Source organism: Miniopterus schreibersii, assembly GCF_964146895.1.
Source record: "Miniopterus schreibersii genome assembly, chromosome: 13".
NCBI classification, from domain to species: domain Eukaryota; kingdom Metazoa; phylum Chordata; class Mammalia; order Chiroptera; family Miniopteridae; genus Miniopterus; species Miniopterus schreibersii.
In genome coordinates, this window is record NC_138113.1 from 56,173,224 (window position 1) to 56,188,586 (window position 15,363).

Sequence of the window (15,363 nt, forward strand, 5' to 3'; positions counted from 1 at the left end):
ACCCTCCCCGCCCCACCTCCGGGCGCAGATGAGATGCCTCTCAGAAACAAGAAATTTAAACGATCAGAAATTTAAGGGTGATCAGGAACTGTTACTCTTCCACATTAGTCTTTTCTCTCCTCTTCCAACATATGATTTAAAAGGCTCTAGTACGATTTCTCCGTTTTAATTCTATAGAGAAAATGGCATGTGGCTCAGGACGCCCTGGACAGAGAACGCTTTCCTCTCCTACCTCTCGTCCCGTGGTCTTCCCTGGAATATTTTTCACCCAATCAAATGCCTCTGAAGTGTGGGGGGGAGGGGGAGTCAGTGAGCTCTTTCCTAGAGGCAGCACTGAAAATCCACCCCCCCCCCCCAGAGGTGCTGTGTGGCCTGGGGCTAGTGTCCTCCTGCTTCTGGGCTTCAATGCCAACCACCTAATCCGAGGGGAGCCCCCTGCAGGTAGCCTGCCCCAGGCTCTGCCACTTGTCCGGCAATGTGAGGTCCCTTCCCGGTGCTGTACTGTCCCACTTTTGCTGCTCTTCGGATGGCTGGAATATGTGCGAGGCTGGGATGTCCTTGAGGCAGGCAGGCCAAGTGCGGAGCTGGCAGCCCCTTCCCATCCGGATGCCTTACAAGGCAGGCGGAGCGAGGGGCTCGGTTCTTATCTCCTGTGCTCTGGATGTGCCTTATTTATAGCCCTGTTGGCAAGAGCGAGCGGCCGGGCTGGCGGATAGCTGCACGCACCCGGGTGGCTGGGGTGATCCCTCAGAGTGGCTGCCGCGGTCCCCTCTGGCTGGGCTGGGGGACAGAATACAGGCAGGTAAGGGCCCCAGTGTCGTCTCCCCCCTTGCCTCTCCCTTGCCATCCTTCCTCCCCTGTGTCTGCATGGCCCTGGACACCGTCTGGGAGGGAGGGGGCTCTCTGGTACTGTGCACTTGCAGACCCCAGCAGAGACCCAGGTGGCACTGTAGCTACTGCCACCAGCAGCACAGCTCCTGCTCCCGGGTCTGCTGGGAAAGAACAGAACCTGCCCCTCGCTCCCCCACCCCTGCTGCTGCAAGTGCCTGGGGGAATATGAAGAACGCGGGAGAGCCCCCGGGTCAGCTCAGCCTCTCTGAGTGGGAATCAGAACTGACACTGAATTCTGAACACCACAAGGCTCTTCCTCGGTGAGGACAGAAAGAGAAAAAAAATTAAAAATAAGCATGGAATGGGAAAAAAAACCACAGCGCTCCTGAACTTTTTCTCCCCGGCAGGATTTCCGGAGAGCCTGGGGTGAAAAGGCAAATTACTGATGAGTGTGATTGTGCTGGGAAAGTGTGTTTATACAAGATGACTTGTTATGGCTGATGGCTCCAAAGTATATGTAACCGTTGTGTGCTTTCAGAAGGAAATGATTAATGTCTGAGTAACTTCTAGAGCAGAATGTACATGAATTGCACAGCACTCGGCTTGGGCCGGTGCCGTAAACGATATCAACACCGATAGAATGAAGCATATGTGATAGCAGGCACCATCCACCTATAAACACCTGCTAGCCAGACTCCGGCAAGGCACTTTACCAAGTCCAGCCTAAAAACAAAATTGTCACGTATTTACTGTCGCTCGGTTTGCTGTTCCTTTTGTCTCTTGAGGAACGTTGTTCCAGTTTTGTCTCACTGCTAGGTTTATAACAAGATGTACTGTAATCAAGTCTATTACATTTTGAGATCCACCCCAGCTTACAAAAGTGTCTAACGGACCAGCCACCTAATCAATTCAAATGCTCACATGTTGGAGGCTTTTTTCTAGCGTTAGTGTACAGAAAATATTTTAGTGCATGACCTCGGTGAAGATTGCATCCTTTGCCGTAAGCATTCCCTGGCTGCTCGCCCACCATCTATCTCCCTGTCTTTGAGCACAATTTTCCCTCTTCAATTTCATCGCCCAGGGTTCTCCCTTGAGTTCAGGCCTTGGGGCCCAGGCCATACTATACCTCCCTCTGCAGTCCCACAACTCTTTTTAAATCCTCAACGAAGGATATTTTTTCCATTGCTTTTCAGAGAGTGGGGGGAGAGAAACATCGATGTGAGAGAGATACATCAACTGGTTGCCTCTTGCACACGCCCCGACCAGGGTCAGGGGGAGAGCCTGCAACTGAGGTAGGTGCCCTTGGCCAGAATCTAACCCAGGACGCCTCAGTCTGAGGCCCGATGCGCTAACTGCTGAGCCAAACCAGCCAGGGCCGTCCCACAACCCTTAACACAAGGACCTACGCACTTTCTGCCGGTCCCTAAAATATTTCATATTTCAAATAAACAGCCAAGAAACTCTAAGTTTAAATTGTCCTCTCTCCAATGTTAGAAAACAAAATCAACAGAGTAAATTTTAAAGATCTTGGCTTTACTCAGTGATTCATGAACAAGGGAGCATCCCATCTAGCGGACAGAAAGGATCTTCAGGGAGCTGAGCAAAATGAAAGACTGAGGAGGAAGGAGCAAAACAGGGCAGCTACACTAGCATAAAAGTGGGCTGATTCCTGCAAGGCCACTTTCCTTTAGGGGACGGCAGGGGTCCCTCGGGCCGATGGCCTCACAGCGCTGGTCAGGTGATTCCTGATGGACTGAGCTAAACTGGAATTAAGTTAATTATAGTTTGATGACATGGGGCTTAGCATAAGCAATTCCATTTGGGGCCTGTGGTCTTGTTTTCAACACCATCAAAAAAAAATAAGTGAAATTATATTCATAGTGTTTATATTTTCTTTTGGTTTTTTCTTACTATATAAACATATGTTTACCATAGAAAATACAGGCCAACAGAGATAAGGAAATACTCGACATTTTATTGTTTATCTTAACTATTTTAAGAGGTCCTTGATTGTAAGACCAACCACTCATTTAATATTAGCTTTAAAAGAGAGAGGGGAAATTCCCACTATGATGTATATTAAGATGAACCCTAAAATCATTAATTATGGGGGAAATATAGACTATAATTAATAAATATATATCAATACACAGATATGATCAGGTTACCTACTTGTTCTCCAATTTATAGTCAATGTACTCTGTCTTTAAATTTTAATTCCTTGAACATTGGTTATCTCTATATGACATTATGACTCCTTTCATTTAACCAGAATATTAAAATAGTCATAACAGTCAGGTAAACTGGAAGTAAAAAGCATCAACTGAGATTCCGATAAGTAATTTTTATCAGGCTATAACTTGTTTTGAAGAATGACCTGCTGATTTCTACACTATTAATGTACCCACTGAAGAGTGAAAAACTCGGCCGTCCTGTATCTTATCTGTCTGCTCCCCCAAAACGTGCGCCACAGATTTTCTTCATTTTCACTGATTTGTCAGCCTTTCATCACTTAGTCTCCAATATACTGAAAATAGGATGAAAAATAGAGAGAAACTAACATAAGTTCTGAGCAATTTGGTACTTAACAGTTGCATTTCATAAATATCGTTAATTTTTAAGTGGAAGCTTATAAAAATAAAAATCAATTTGAATTTTGAGGACAGTTTTACAATTTGGAGCTTTGTTTGAATTTAAAAGATAAGTTTAAGCAGAGAGAAGAGGAATATAAATTCATTTTAACAGAAGACGTATTACAGTTAAAAAAAAATAACACCAAAAAGTTAAACCAAAATAAAACCATATCAGGGCAACACACATAAAAATGCTCCATGTGTTTTCACTAAGACAGCTGTGTAATTAGATTTTAAAGGGAAAGTGCAAGAATTTCATTTTGGATTTTCAGAAGTGGGCCTTCGTGGGCTGCCCGGAACTTGCCTGATCTGCGTGAAGGGAGCAGGGGTATCCGAGGGGACAGCGGAACTGACTATTTCCATGTTGAGTAATGAGCACGTCCGTGGTTTGGCATGAACACAAAATTGAAAACTGCTTGATATTGATTATGGCACTTCTCTCTTATCCGTATCCTCTGTAGGGAGATAAAACAAATAGCATGGGGGCACCGAGGGTTCTATGACAACACATTGTATGTAAGACTGTCCTCAAAGTTCAAATTGATTTTATTTTTATAAGCTTACACTTAAAAATATGTATCAATGAAATGATAAATAATTTTATCATTGCAGCTGCCCAAAGTTGAGCATGGTTACGTTAATTGGGGTATAGCCATAGCATGGAAAATATACAACCACCAAAAAGTTGGCAGAAAATTTTTATTTTTAAAAAATCAGAATACAAAGCTATATTCATAGTATGTGATCTTAATTGTGTAATATATGTATATAAAAGTATGGTTTCTAAGGGATGAGTGGTAGGAAGTTTATATTTTCTCTAAGCTAAAATGTATTGAATGATCCCTCTACCCAGGAATTATGCATCAGCTCCTCTAATTCTCACAACCACCCTATAAGTATTATCATCCCTGCTTCCAGGTAAGGAAACGGGTTTGAGCAGTGCCATTCCCTGCAGAAGCTGCAACCAAGGACTTCACAACGCAGTTGGCATTAGAATAGCAGGAGGGCCGTGTAAACGCCACGCGCAGGGACAGTGTGGTCTGAATGGCACACACACAAATCTAGGGGAACGGTGGCAATAATCCTACAGGGGTATTACTTGGACGAGGAAGGACACGCGTGGGGCAAAATTTACACAGAGAAAACCAGGGAGCCTAAAGGAAGTAAGAAACTACCAAAGGCCGAGGCAGGTGGGAAAGAAGGTGAACAATATAGACTTGGAGATGCCCGGGATCCGTCCTGCCCGGTGACGGGTGTGTCCCTCGGGGACAGCAGGTGTGTGAAGCGTGCTCGTGATGCGGAGGGGTATCTGTAACAACCCCTGGGGACAATGGCCACTTTACTCTTGTTTGTTCTTTTTGAGACTTTTCTAAAAGCCAACATTTCGTAAGAGGAAATGAAGAGGTCTCCTGGCTCCCCAAACTGGAAAAAACACACCCTTCTCTGTAAAAAATCTGAACTAGTACTCATCTGAGGTCTAAATTTAAAATAAGATGAAGCCCTGAGTCTGGGAGGTAACCGCTGGCGTGGGAGTGAGTGCCCTGTGCACGGCGCACACGCTCGTGTGGCCCGCACGGTGGCTCCAGGGCGGCTGCCCGGGTCTCCTTGTTCACGTGTGACCGCGACGGTGTAATATATTGATATTAAATTACTGTTTCTAAGGGATAAGAGGCAGCAGGTGGGGAAGCTGGGGTGGGAGCCCAGGCAGGGCGGTGCCAGCGGTGCCAGGCATCCAAGAGGGACTGTGGGAGAGCCTCCGCTACGGAGAGGGCCTCTCGCCTTTCAAATGCCGAGGGCTTTGAACTTACCCTTTATTCCCCTTTTTTGGATTCTCCCTTTATTTCCAGCACCTTCTCGAGAGCATGGAAGGGTGTTCATCTCCTCAGTCACACCCCAGACAGGAGCACAGGGCTGGGCACAGCTGCCTATAAATATCTGCTGAATTAAACTGTTGTGTTTAATTCAGACGAAGTGGTATTAAGGTCCGAAGGGAGCAGCCGGTGTTTCCCTGCTGCTGGGCCCGTTCCCTCTGCAGTGCTCGCTCCAAACAGCTTGAAATCCAACCCCTGCCCTTTGATACATAGCACAGGACAGAACTAATGATCATAATAATGTTTTTGGTTTGTTTGTTTTAAAATCTATTTTTACTGATTTCAGAGAGAGGAAGGGAGAGGGAGAGAGAGAGACATCAATGATGAGAGTCATTGATCGGCTGCCTCCTGCGGGCCCCCTGCTGGGGACCGAGCCTGAAACCCGGGCCTGTGCCCTGACCGGGAACCAAACCTCGATCTCCTGGATCCTAGGTCGACTCTCAACCGCTGAGCCATGCCGGCTGGGCCATAATAATGTTTTTTTAATGGAATTTTTATTGGGCAATAAACACTAATATTTGATGGTAATGTATCTCTAAGGAGAGTAAATTCTATAACTTAGGAGTTTTCATTCACCAAGTCTGTGTTTGGGGGAGAGGGAGAGTGTGTGGTACGTGTCTATGAGTGTGTGTGCGAGTGTGTGATGTGTGTAAATGTGTGTGTTTGGTTGGGGGACGGGAAAAAGGTTGGAGATGCTGAGTAAGTTCTAAATGGTGTAAGCTTCCCTTTCCAAAAGCTCTCCAATTGTGTTCAGAATCTCTTAATTCATTATTAAGAAAAAACACCATTTTGCTTTGCTTAAATTTAATTTAGTAAAAGAACAAAAAATACAGGTGAGAGAGAATAGCCTCATTTCAAAACCCCAACTTTAAGTACGCTGAATTAGGGACCAAATGTTAAGCCCTTCCAACCCCTAAAGCAAAAGACAGAGGTCACCGAGACTCTCAAACCAGTGAGGTTCAGTGGAAACATGTAACCTACATGTGACATAAAGAAAGTGAAGAGATTTTGAAAGTGCGTGAGGCAAACTCCTCTTGGCACCTCTCGCTCTACTCCTGCAAATTTAAAATGCAACATCCTATAAAGAGGTGCAGATTTGTTGGCACCCAAATTAACCAGCTTGGGCAACCATCCAAGTGAGGGAAGAAATATTCGCAACCACAGTTCCATGTCTAAAATGCTCTCAGATGGAAAACCTCTGCGGGCAGCAAGGAGGGCAGAGGGAGGATCTTCTAATTCAAATAGAGTTCTCAACAAGTCAGAGGCTTGGAAATTCACAGTGACAAGTTCAGCATCATTTAAGTAATGAAACCTGGGTAGTACAATTGGTAGAGCTGTCAGGCACCGTATCAGGCAGCAGCAGTAGCAAGTCCCCCGCCTGGCTGGGGATTAGCTCAGGCAGGATCCTGGCGCCCGCCTGAGCTGTTTCTACTTTTGTATACAGCACTTCACTTTTTCCTGGGCAACGGCAGCAAGCTTCTGCCAGCCTCGGGCAGGAGCAGCCGGGCAGCTCCAGAGCCCAACCTGAGCTCCACGAGCCACGAGTCTCTTTTTAAAATTTGTTATCATACTTGTAACACATTAGATCATGCCTCTCACCTGCCCAGAATGCTCCAGTGGCTTCTCAAACCAAAATACAATCTTCATGCTATAAAACAAACAGAGCTCGACGTGACCCAGGCCCCGGGAATCTGATCTCATCTCCTCCCTTTCTCCCTCCCCGTCTAAGATGCTCCAGTCAGGGGCTGGAAAGAGCCTGAAGGCAGTTCTGGGGCCAGTGGGATTGAGGAGACTAGAAGCTGGGAATGGACTGCAGTTTGGGGAAGATACGGGGTTCATAGCTCAGCAAGACCCCTGTCAGAGCTCATCGTGTGTGACCCCTAAATAGACACATGTACCCTCCCCCCACTCAGGAATGGCTCAGGAGCCACCAGGGTGGAAAGCGTGTGAAAGGACTGGTCCCTGCAGGTGGGCAGGGCTGGGGGAAGGCTTCAGCTGGCTCCTGGATGGCAGGAAGGGGCACGGCCAGTGAGTTTCCGGGCCAGGAATCCAACCCTTCCCTGCAAGTCTACTTCACAGCGTTAGAAATTGGTGAATAAACAGATGGGCTGTGCGTTTCTGTGGCAAAGCAATAACAACTAACAGTGATGATCATAATAATAGTACAGATTGTGCGCCATAGACATATATTCCTCCATGATCCATACCTAGGGCGACCGTGGAATTTATGGTCCAATTAGGGGCGCTTTGAGAGGGGAAGGGAATGCATTTAATCAGAATGCTGGGCCAACAGGTGGCAATGGGCAGGTCCGGGGGCACCTGCTGGGGGAGGGTCTGGACTCCGGGCCTCACGCCTCCTTCTGTCACAAGCACCCAGGTCCCCCGTGGAGCTGCCTTGGCAGGAAGCATAAGCATTTAGAGGGCTATCAACCCCCATAGCCTTGCTGCAGCCTCAGACACTTTTACTCCTTTCACGGGGCAGGGCAGGACCTGAAGTACAGTTTCTTACAAGGTACATCTAGAATGAGACCCCCTTCCCCTGGCCACTGTGCTCAATTCAAATGTGTTTCTTTCTCAAGAGGCTATTGACATTTAAGAGTTTCAAGGCCTCACCGTGCAGCTTGATTTTCTTTTATGACAGCTTCCTAAATTGAGGTGCCTTTCTTCTTTGCTGTCACTCCACAAGTGCACGGGACACCAGAGTTTACAAGGAGCTTTCCTCTGGCCTGAGTCTGCCTCAAATGCAAGTTTTTCAAACTAGGGGCCAGTTTTGTGGCTCTGAGGATATGTTACTATTGATTTTAGAGAGAGAGGAAGGGAGAGGGAGAGAAACACCAATGTGAGATCCATCTGTTGCCTCCTGTATGCACCCCAACTGGGATTTGAACCTGAAACCTGACTGTGTGCCCTGTCCAGGAACCGAACTCGTGACCTTTTGGTGTACGGGAGGACACTCCAACCAACGGAGCCACACCCAGCAGGGAGACACCCACATATTTTTTAACAATAAGATAAAATAAACTAGAATAGAGAAAAATACAATAAAAGAGAACAGAATACACATCACATAGTCAGGATAAGAATTATTTCATGACAATATTTCTCCAGCACTGAGTGGGACTGTGTGTAAAAATGTCCCTCCTGCACTGGCGGGTTTAGCTCAGTGGTTAGAGTGTCACCCGTGGACCATGGGCCGAAGGTTTCCTGGTTCAATTCTGGATCAAGGGCACCTACCTGGATTGCACATTTGATCTCCAGCATGAGGGACCACATGTGGAAGGCAACCAGTACATGTTTTTTTTTTCTCTCTCTCTCTCCCCTTGCCTTCCACTCTCTCTAAAAATCGATGGAAAAAATATCCTCAGGTGAAGATTAACAAAAAAGCTGTCCTCCCTGGCGTGGGCTGTCTGTCCTCAGAGTTGGAGATCCGCATTTGCAGGTTCCCTTTTCCTTCTGCCAAGAGCAGCCACTCACTCCCAGCACCTCTCAGACACCCTGGTCTCTCCTCAGGTGACCTAGTTTGATCCCTTAGGCTGGAGCCAATGTAATGTTTCGTGTCTGATCAGTTCTGTAAACATGAGCCTTCGTGGGGACAAGTAAAAGAAACAAAACAACAAAAACCTGTGCATTCACCAGAGAGGGAAAGGTCCTGTGAGCAGAGCTCCGAGAAGCCTGAAAGCAGGTGGTGAGCTGTCAGGAGCTCCGCCCAGCCCTCCCCGCACATCAGCCCGGGCACTGTCCCGGCCTAGGTGTGGAGCACGCGGTGTTTGTGGGCAGCGCTCTAATTCACCTCCCTCTGGGCCACCGAGTAGGTGAAACACATCACAGCCAGGGCCTGGCCAAGGCCTCACTGTCCCAGGGCCTCTGCAGAAGCCTCTTCCTGTAATTTGCAGAAGGGCTGGGGGTGGTTAGCTGGTTACCCCCACACCAAAGGCTGCCTTTTAAGACCACTCACTGGCTAGGGGAAGCGACAAGAGGGGACCCTGGTGCCCAGGAGAAGGGAGCCACCCTAGGCAGAATGTCTGGAAAGAGAGAGAAAGCCAACTGCATAGGTATTTCAATAGCCACTTTATTTCCATTCTTTATCATGAGTTCTTCATTCTGTTTTGGCTACTTTTGACGTGAATTATAGAGCTCTGCCTCTTGGTTAAAGTAACTTAGAAACCATTGCTTTTCTACATCAAAAAGACATACAGATGTTTTGGGTGTGGCTGGGGATGCTGGGGAGGGGCTGAGACACAGCACACTGCCGCTCAGGACTCTGAGTATTTTCCTGTCCCCTCTTCCTCACGTGAGTGCAGAACCTATGTTTCCAAGAGCCCAGAGCCCCTTGACAAGTGCAGATGGCAGACCAAAAGCCATCGGAGTGTCCACCCACTGTGGAGAGACACCCCATCGGAGGATGAAATGACAGTACCCCCCAGTGTACTGTCGAGAGGAAGCAGACACCTTTGAACCGCACTGGCCAGACGCAAAGATAAACGGTCTTCCTGCCCCAGCAACCGGGGGGGCCTTGTCTGAGTGTCCAAGCAAGTGCTTCCTCTCTTTGTACCACAAGCTCCTCTCCTCTAAAATGCAGACAATTACATTTGTTAAGGGTTATTGCTTACAAAATATGCTTTCAAATTCTTCAAGCAGCTTCCAAATAATTGAAAGCTGAGCTACAGTTTGCAACTATTGGAAAAGCTACACCTACGCAGGCCCTGCCTCATTCAGCTCTACTGACCGCTACGCCTTGAAATATTTTAGTCGTTTGTGTCTCCCGCCTCTCCCGCTTCCCCCAGCCCTGGTCCACGCAGACGCCCCCTCCTCTGCCTGCCCCTTAAATTCTAAAGCCTTCCGGAACTTAACCTTTGACCCAGCCTTCACCAGTCGCATCCCCTCTTGAGTGACTTACTCTATTGGCTGTCGTTGTTGTTAAACTGCCATTTGGCTGGGAACCCTTAGAGCCACATCACCACCAGCGTGTTCATACAAGTTTGAGAAATTTTTCTTTTTGGATGGCTGTCTCCAGAAACATTTCGGTTTCGGTAGATCAAAACGGAAATCATCATCACAAACTTGTTTTTTCTGTTTTCCTGATGATGGTACCTGCCCTTTATCCAAGTTGAAGAAATGATCTTGGATGCATCCTCAGGATCCAATCATCGATCATAATTTTTACTAACTTTACATCTTTAACGTTCTTGAATCTGACACCCTCTCCCCCCTCCTGCTACTACTGACCTCTGTCACAGCCTTCCTGCCTTTAAAAGGACCAGGGCTTGACCGGCTGGTGTTGCTCAGTGGTTGAGCGTCGACCTATTAAGCAGGAGGTGACGCTTCGATTCCTGCTTCGATTCCCCGTCAGGGCACATGCCCAGGTTTCAGGGTCGGTCCCCAGCAGGGGGCTTGCAGGAGGCAGCTTATCAATGACTCTCATCATTAATGCTTCCACCTCTCTCTCCCTCTCCCTTCCTCTCTCTCTGAAATCAATAAAAACATATTTAAAAAAAAAAAAAGACCAAGGCTGCAGCCTCCTGTGGTAGGTTGGGTTTCCCAGGAGGGAGTCTGGGTTTTACAGAGGAAGTGCCCCAGGAGGCAGTGGGGAAACAGGATGGACCGGCAGGAAGCTCAGCAAGAACATGATTTCAGGCCGAGTCCCAGCCTCAGCCAGATACCTCGGGTTTGACCCCACTAAGGAGGGGAGCTGGACTTCCACCTTCCCACACCAGTCAGTCACTGCTAAGAGCGTCCCAGGAGGAGTGACACAGCTCCAAAAGCCAGGGGCAGGCAACACAGAGGCAGTAAAAGCAGGAGAGTCCCCTATGCTCCTAAATGAGCCCCTGGTAGATCTCTGTACTTGAGTCAAAGTCATCTACCAAAATCAAAGAACTGGCCTGTCAGTCTCCCACTTATGCCCTTCCAGTGACTTCCAATCTCCTAGCAGCTCTGTGCAAAGTGGCCTCCCTCCCCATCTTAATAGGCATCAGAATTGGATGGGGGGGGAGTCTGTGTTAAAACAGAGCAGCCTCTCCTGGCGATTCATGCTACACGCCGGTTCATCAAAGGCTCCTAAAACTCCTGTAGTAAAGAAACTGTTAACGTGGTGAACTTGAGAGTTACTGGCCCTGTCTGACCTTAACCTTGAGCGCTTGCTAGTGTGTGCCATGTGTGGGGCACCTCTTACACACTGCTGTCTGCAGACCTGAGTGGGGGGTGCTGCTCTATAGAATACAGCCCCTCAGCATGGCAGTAAGGGTCTCTATGACCTGATCCCACCTCCTCGAAACCCCATGCCTGGCTCTGGTAATGCTGAACTGCGTGCAAGGCTTGACACAGGCCTTGACATGCCACAGGGGCCTCTGTGTCCTGCTCACGCTGTCCAGCTGGACGCCTCTTAATGTTCCTGTCCAGGCTCAGGGCAATGGTATCTCCTCCCGGAAAAGCCTTCTTTGGACCCTGTGTTAGCCAGGATTCTCCAGAGAGACAGAACCAATGGTGTGTGTATGTGTGTGTGTGTGTGTGTGTGTGTGTGTGTGTGTGTGTAAGAGAGATTGATTTACTATAAGGAATTGGCTGCCGTGATTATGGAAACTGAGAAGTTCCAAGATCTGCAGGATGAGCTGCAAGCTGGACACCCAGGAGAATCAATGTTTCATTTCGGGTCCAAAGGCAGGAAAACCCAACAACCAGTTTGGCAGAAAGAACTCTTCCTCACTCTGGCGAGGTCAGTGTTTCTGTTCTGGTCAGGCCTGCAATTCATCAGGTGGACCCCCCTTCTGTGAGGGCAGTCAGCTTTACTCAGTCTGATTAGCACGCTAGTCTCATCCAGGAACAACCTCGCAAAAATACCCCAAATCGTGTCTAACCCAACATCCGAGCACATAAAATTACCCTCCAGACCCTTGGCTGGATGAGCACTTTCCTGTGTGCAGCCGTCACTTTCTGCACATACACTTTCCAGGTCTTTTTTTTTTTTTTTTTTTTTTTTTTTTACCATCTTAACAGTTTTTAAGTGCATATTCTGGCCGTGTTAAATATGTTCACAGGCTGAGGCTGGGACTTGACCTGAAACCATGTCCCAGCTTAGCTTTCTCTCCTTCCTGTCCTGTTTCCCCACGCCCAGCATGATTCGGGAGCAGATCTGAACATTTTCATCTTGCAAATCCGAACGCCAGTACCCATGAACACTAGCTCCCCAGTCCCTGCTCCCCAGGCCCTGGCAACCACCATTCTGCTTCCTGTCTCCATGAAATTTTTTTTTTTAAATAAGTTTTTATTGATTTCAGAGAGAGGGAGAGAGAGAGAGAAACATCAGTGATGACAGAATCATCAGTAAGCTGCCTCCTGCACGCCCCCTACTGGGAATCGAGCCCAAAATCCCGGCATATGTCACGACTGGGCATTGAACCATGACAGCCTGGTTCATGGGTTGACACTCAGCCACTGAGTCACACTGGCCTGGCTGTCCCCATGAATTTGACTATTCTGGGTACCTCATGTAAGTGGAATCATATAGTACTTGCCTTTTTGAGACTGTCTTCTTTTACTTAGTATAATGTCCTCAAGGTCCATCTATATTGTTGCAAGTGTCAGGATTTCCTTTTGAAGGCTGAATAATATTCCATTGCCATACAGACCACACGTGTTCATTCATCCATCGATGGACACTGGGGCTGCTTTCCCGTCTTGGCTATTGTGAATAGCACTGCTAGGAATGCGCAAGTGCAAATATTTCCTTGAGACTCTGCTTTCAATTCTCTTGGGTATAAATACACCCAGAGCAGGATATACTTTCCATAGCTGAACCCTGACCAGATTTTTGTCGGGCTCTCACATTTACCCAGCATGCTCCCTCCCTCCTGGCCACTCTGGAAGGCATGGGTTGAGTCTCCTTCATCTCTGTGGCATAGTGAGGATGACTCACTTAGCAAATATCAAATTCCTGTCAGGTCATTCCTTCCTGCCACCCTCCACAATGCAGTCACTATGAGAAGGACGTCAGAGGAGCTTTGATTATCAAAATAGCCCTAATTTCCAGGAGCTTCCACAAATTCTTTATTTTATTTTAAAATTTTTTTATTTTAGCTACTTTCTTTTTTTTAAAGTTTTTTATCTTTATTGTTGAAAATACTACAGATGTCCCCTTTTTACCCCCATTGATCTCCTCCACCCTGCATCCATCCCACCCCCAGGCCTTCCCCAGACCAGTGTCTGTGTCCATGGGTTATGCTTATAAACATGTAAGTTCTTTGCTTAATCTCTCCCCACCCACTCCCCCATCCCCGCCTTCCCTCTGAGATCCCTCAGTTTGTTCCATGCTTCTATGTCTCTGGATCCATTTTGTTTATCAGTTTATTTTGTTTATTATATTCCACATATAAGTGTGATCATGTGATACTTGTTTTTCTCTGACTGGCTTATTTCACTTAGCATAATACTTTCTAGTTCCCTCCAAGCTGTGCCAAAGGATAAAAGATCCTTCTTTTTTATGGCTGCATAGTATTCCATGGTGTAAATGTGCCAAAGCTTTTTTATCCCCTCATCTACTGATGGGCACTTGTGCTGTTTCCAGATCTTAGCTATTGTAAGTTGTACTGCTATGAACATAGGGGAGCATGTATTCTTTCTGATTAGTGTTTCAGGATTCTTAGGATATATTCCTAGAAGTGGGATCACTGGGTCAAATGGCAGGTCAATTTTTAATCTTTTGAGGAAACCCCACATTGTTTTCCATAGTGGCTGCAGCAGTCTGGATTCCCACCAGCAGTGTACTAGGGTTCCCTTTTCTCCACACCCTCACCAGCACTTGTTTGTTGATTTGCTGATGGTAGCCATTCTGACAGGTGTGAAGTTACACCTCATTGTGGTTTTAATTTGCATCTCTCTGATGGTTAGTGACATTGAGCATTTTTTATGTCTCTTGGCCATCTGTATGTCCTCTTTGGAGAAGTGTCTATTTAGGTCTTTTGCCCATTTTTTAATTGGATTCTTTGTCTTCCATTTGTTAAGTTGTGTGAGTTCCTTATATATTTTGGATATTAACCCTTTATCAGATGTGCCTTTGGAAAATATGTTCTCTCATACAGTGGGCTCCCGTTTCATTTTGTTGATGGTTTCTTTTGCTGGGCAGAAGTTTTTTATTTTGATGCAGTCCCATCTGTTTATTTTCTCCTTAGTTTCTCTCGTCCTAGGAGATGTATCAGCAAACATATAGCTATGAGAGATGTCTGAGATTTTGCTGCTTATGTTTTCCTCTAGGGTTTTTATGGTTTCATGGCTTACATTTAAGTCTTTTATCCATTTTGAACTTATTTTTGTGTACGGTGTAAGTTGGTGGTCTAGTTTCATTTTCTTGTATGTATCTGTCCAATTTTCCCAGACCATTTATTGAAGAGACTGTCTTTACTCTCTTGTATGTTCTTGCCTCCTTTGTCAAATACTACTTGAGAGTAATGGCTTGGGTTGATTTCTGGGTTCTCTCTTCTGTTCCACTGATCTATATGTTTGTTCTTGTGCCAGTACCAGGCTGTTTTGATTACAGTGGTTTTGTAGTATAACTTGATATCTGGTATTGTGATCCCTCCAACTTTATTATTCTTTCTCAAGATTGCCATGGCTATTCGGGATCTTTTTTAGTTTCATATAAATTTTTGAAGTGCTTGTTCTAGGTCTGTGAAATATGCTGTTGGTATTTTAATAGGGATTGCATTGAATTTATAGATTGCTTTGGGTAGTATGGACATTTTAATGATGTGAATTCTTCCAATCCATGAACATGGTATATTTTCCCACTTGTTTATATCTTCCTCTATTTCTTTTTTCAGAGTCCTGTAGTTTTCCAAGTAAAGGTCTTTTACATTTTTGGTTAAGTTTATTCCTAAGTATCTTATTTTTTTGGTTGCAATGGTAAATGGGATTTTTTTTTAGTTTCTCTTTCTGAGAGTTCATTATTGGTGTATAAAAATGCGATTGATTTCTTAGTGTTAATTTTGTATCCTACTACCTTGCTGAATTAATTTTTTAAATCTAGGAGTTTTTTGGTG

General features: G+C 46.2%; 1 protein-coding gene across 1 annotated transcript in view; it reads left to right on the plus strand.

The window, feature by feature from the left end:
* The first annotated feature begins 353 nt into the window (after positions 1-353).
* Positions 354-15,363, plus strand: part of FHL2 (four and a half LIM domains 2) — a 68,546-nt gene continuing 53,536 nt past the window's right edge. The window contains exon 1 of the mRNA XM_081157122.1: positions 354-802. Within this exon, the coding sequence (XP_081013248.1) occupies positions 662-802 (141 nt within the window). The 5' untranslated portion in view covers positions 354-661. The remainder of the gene's footprint in view (positions 803-15,363) is intronic.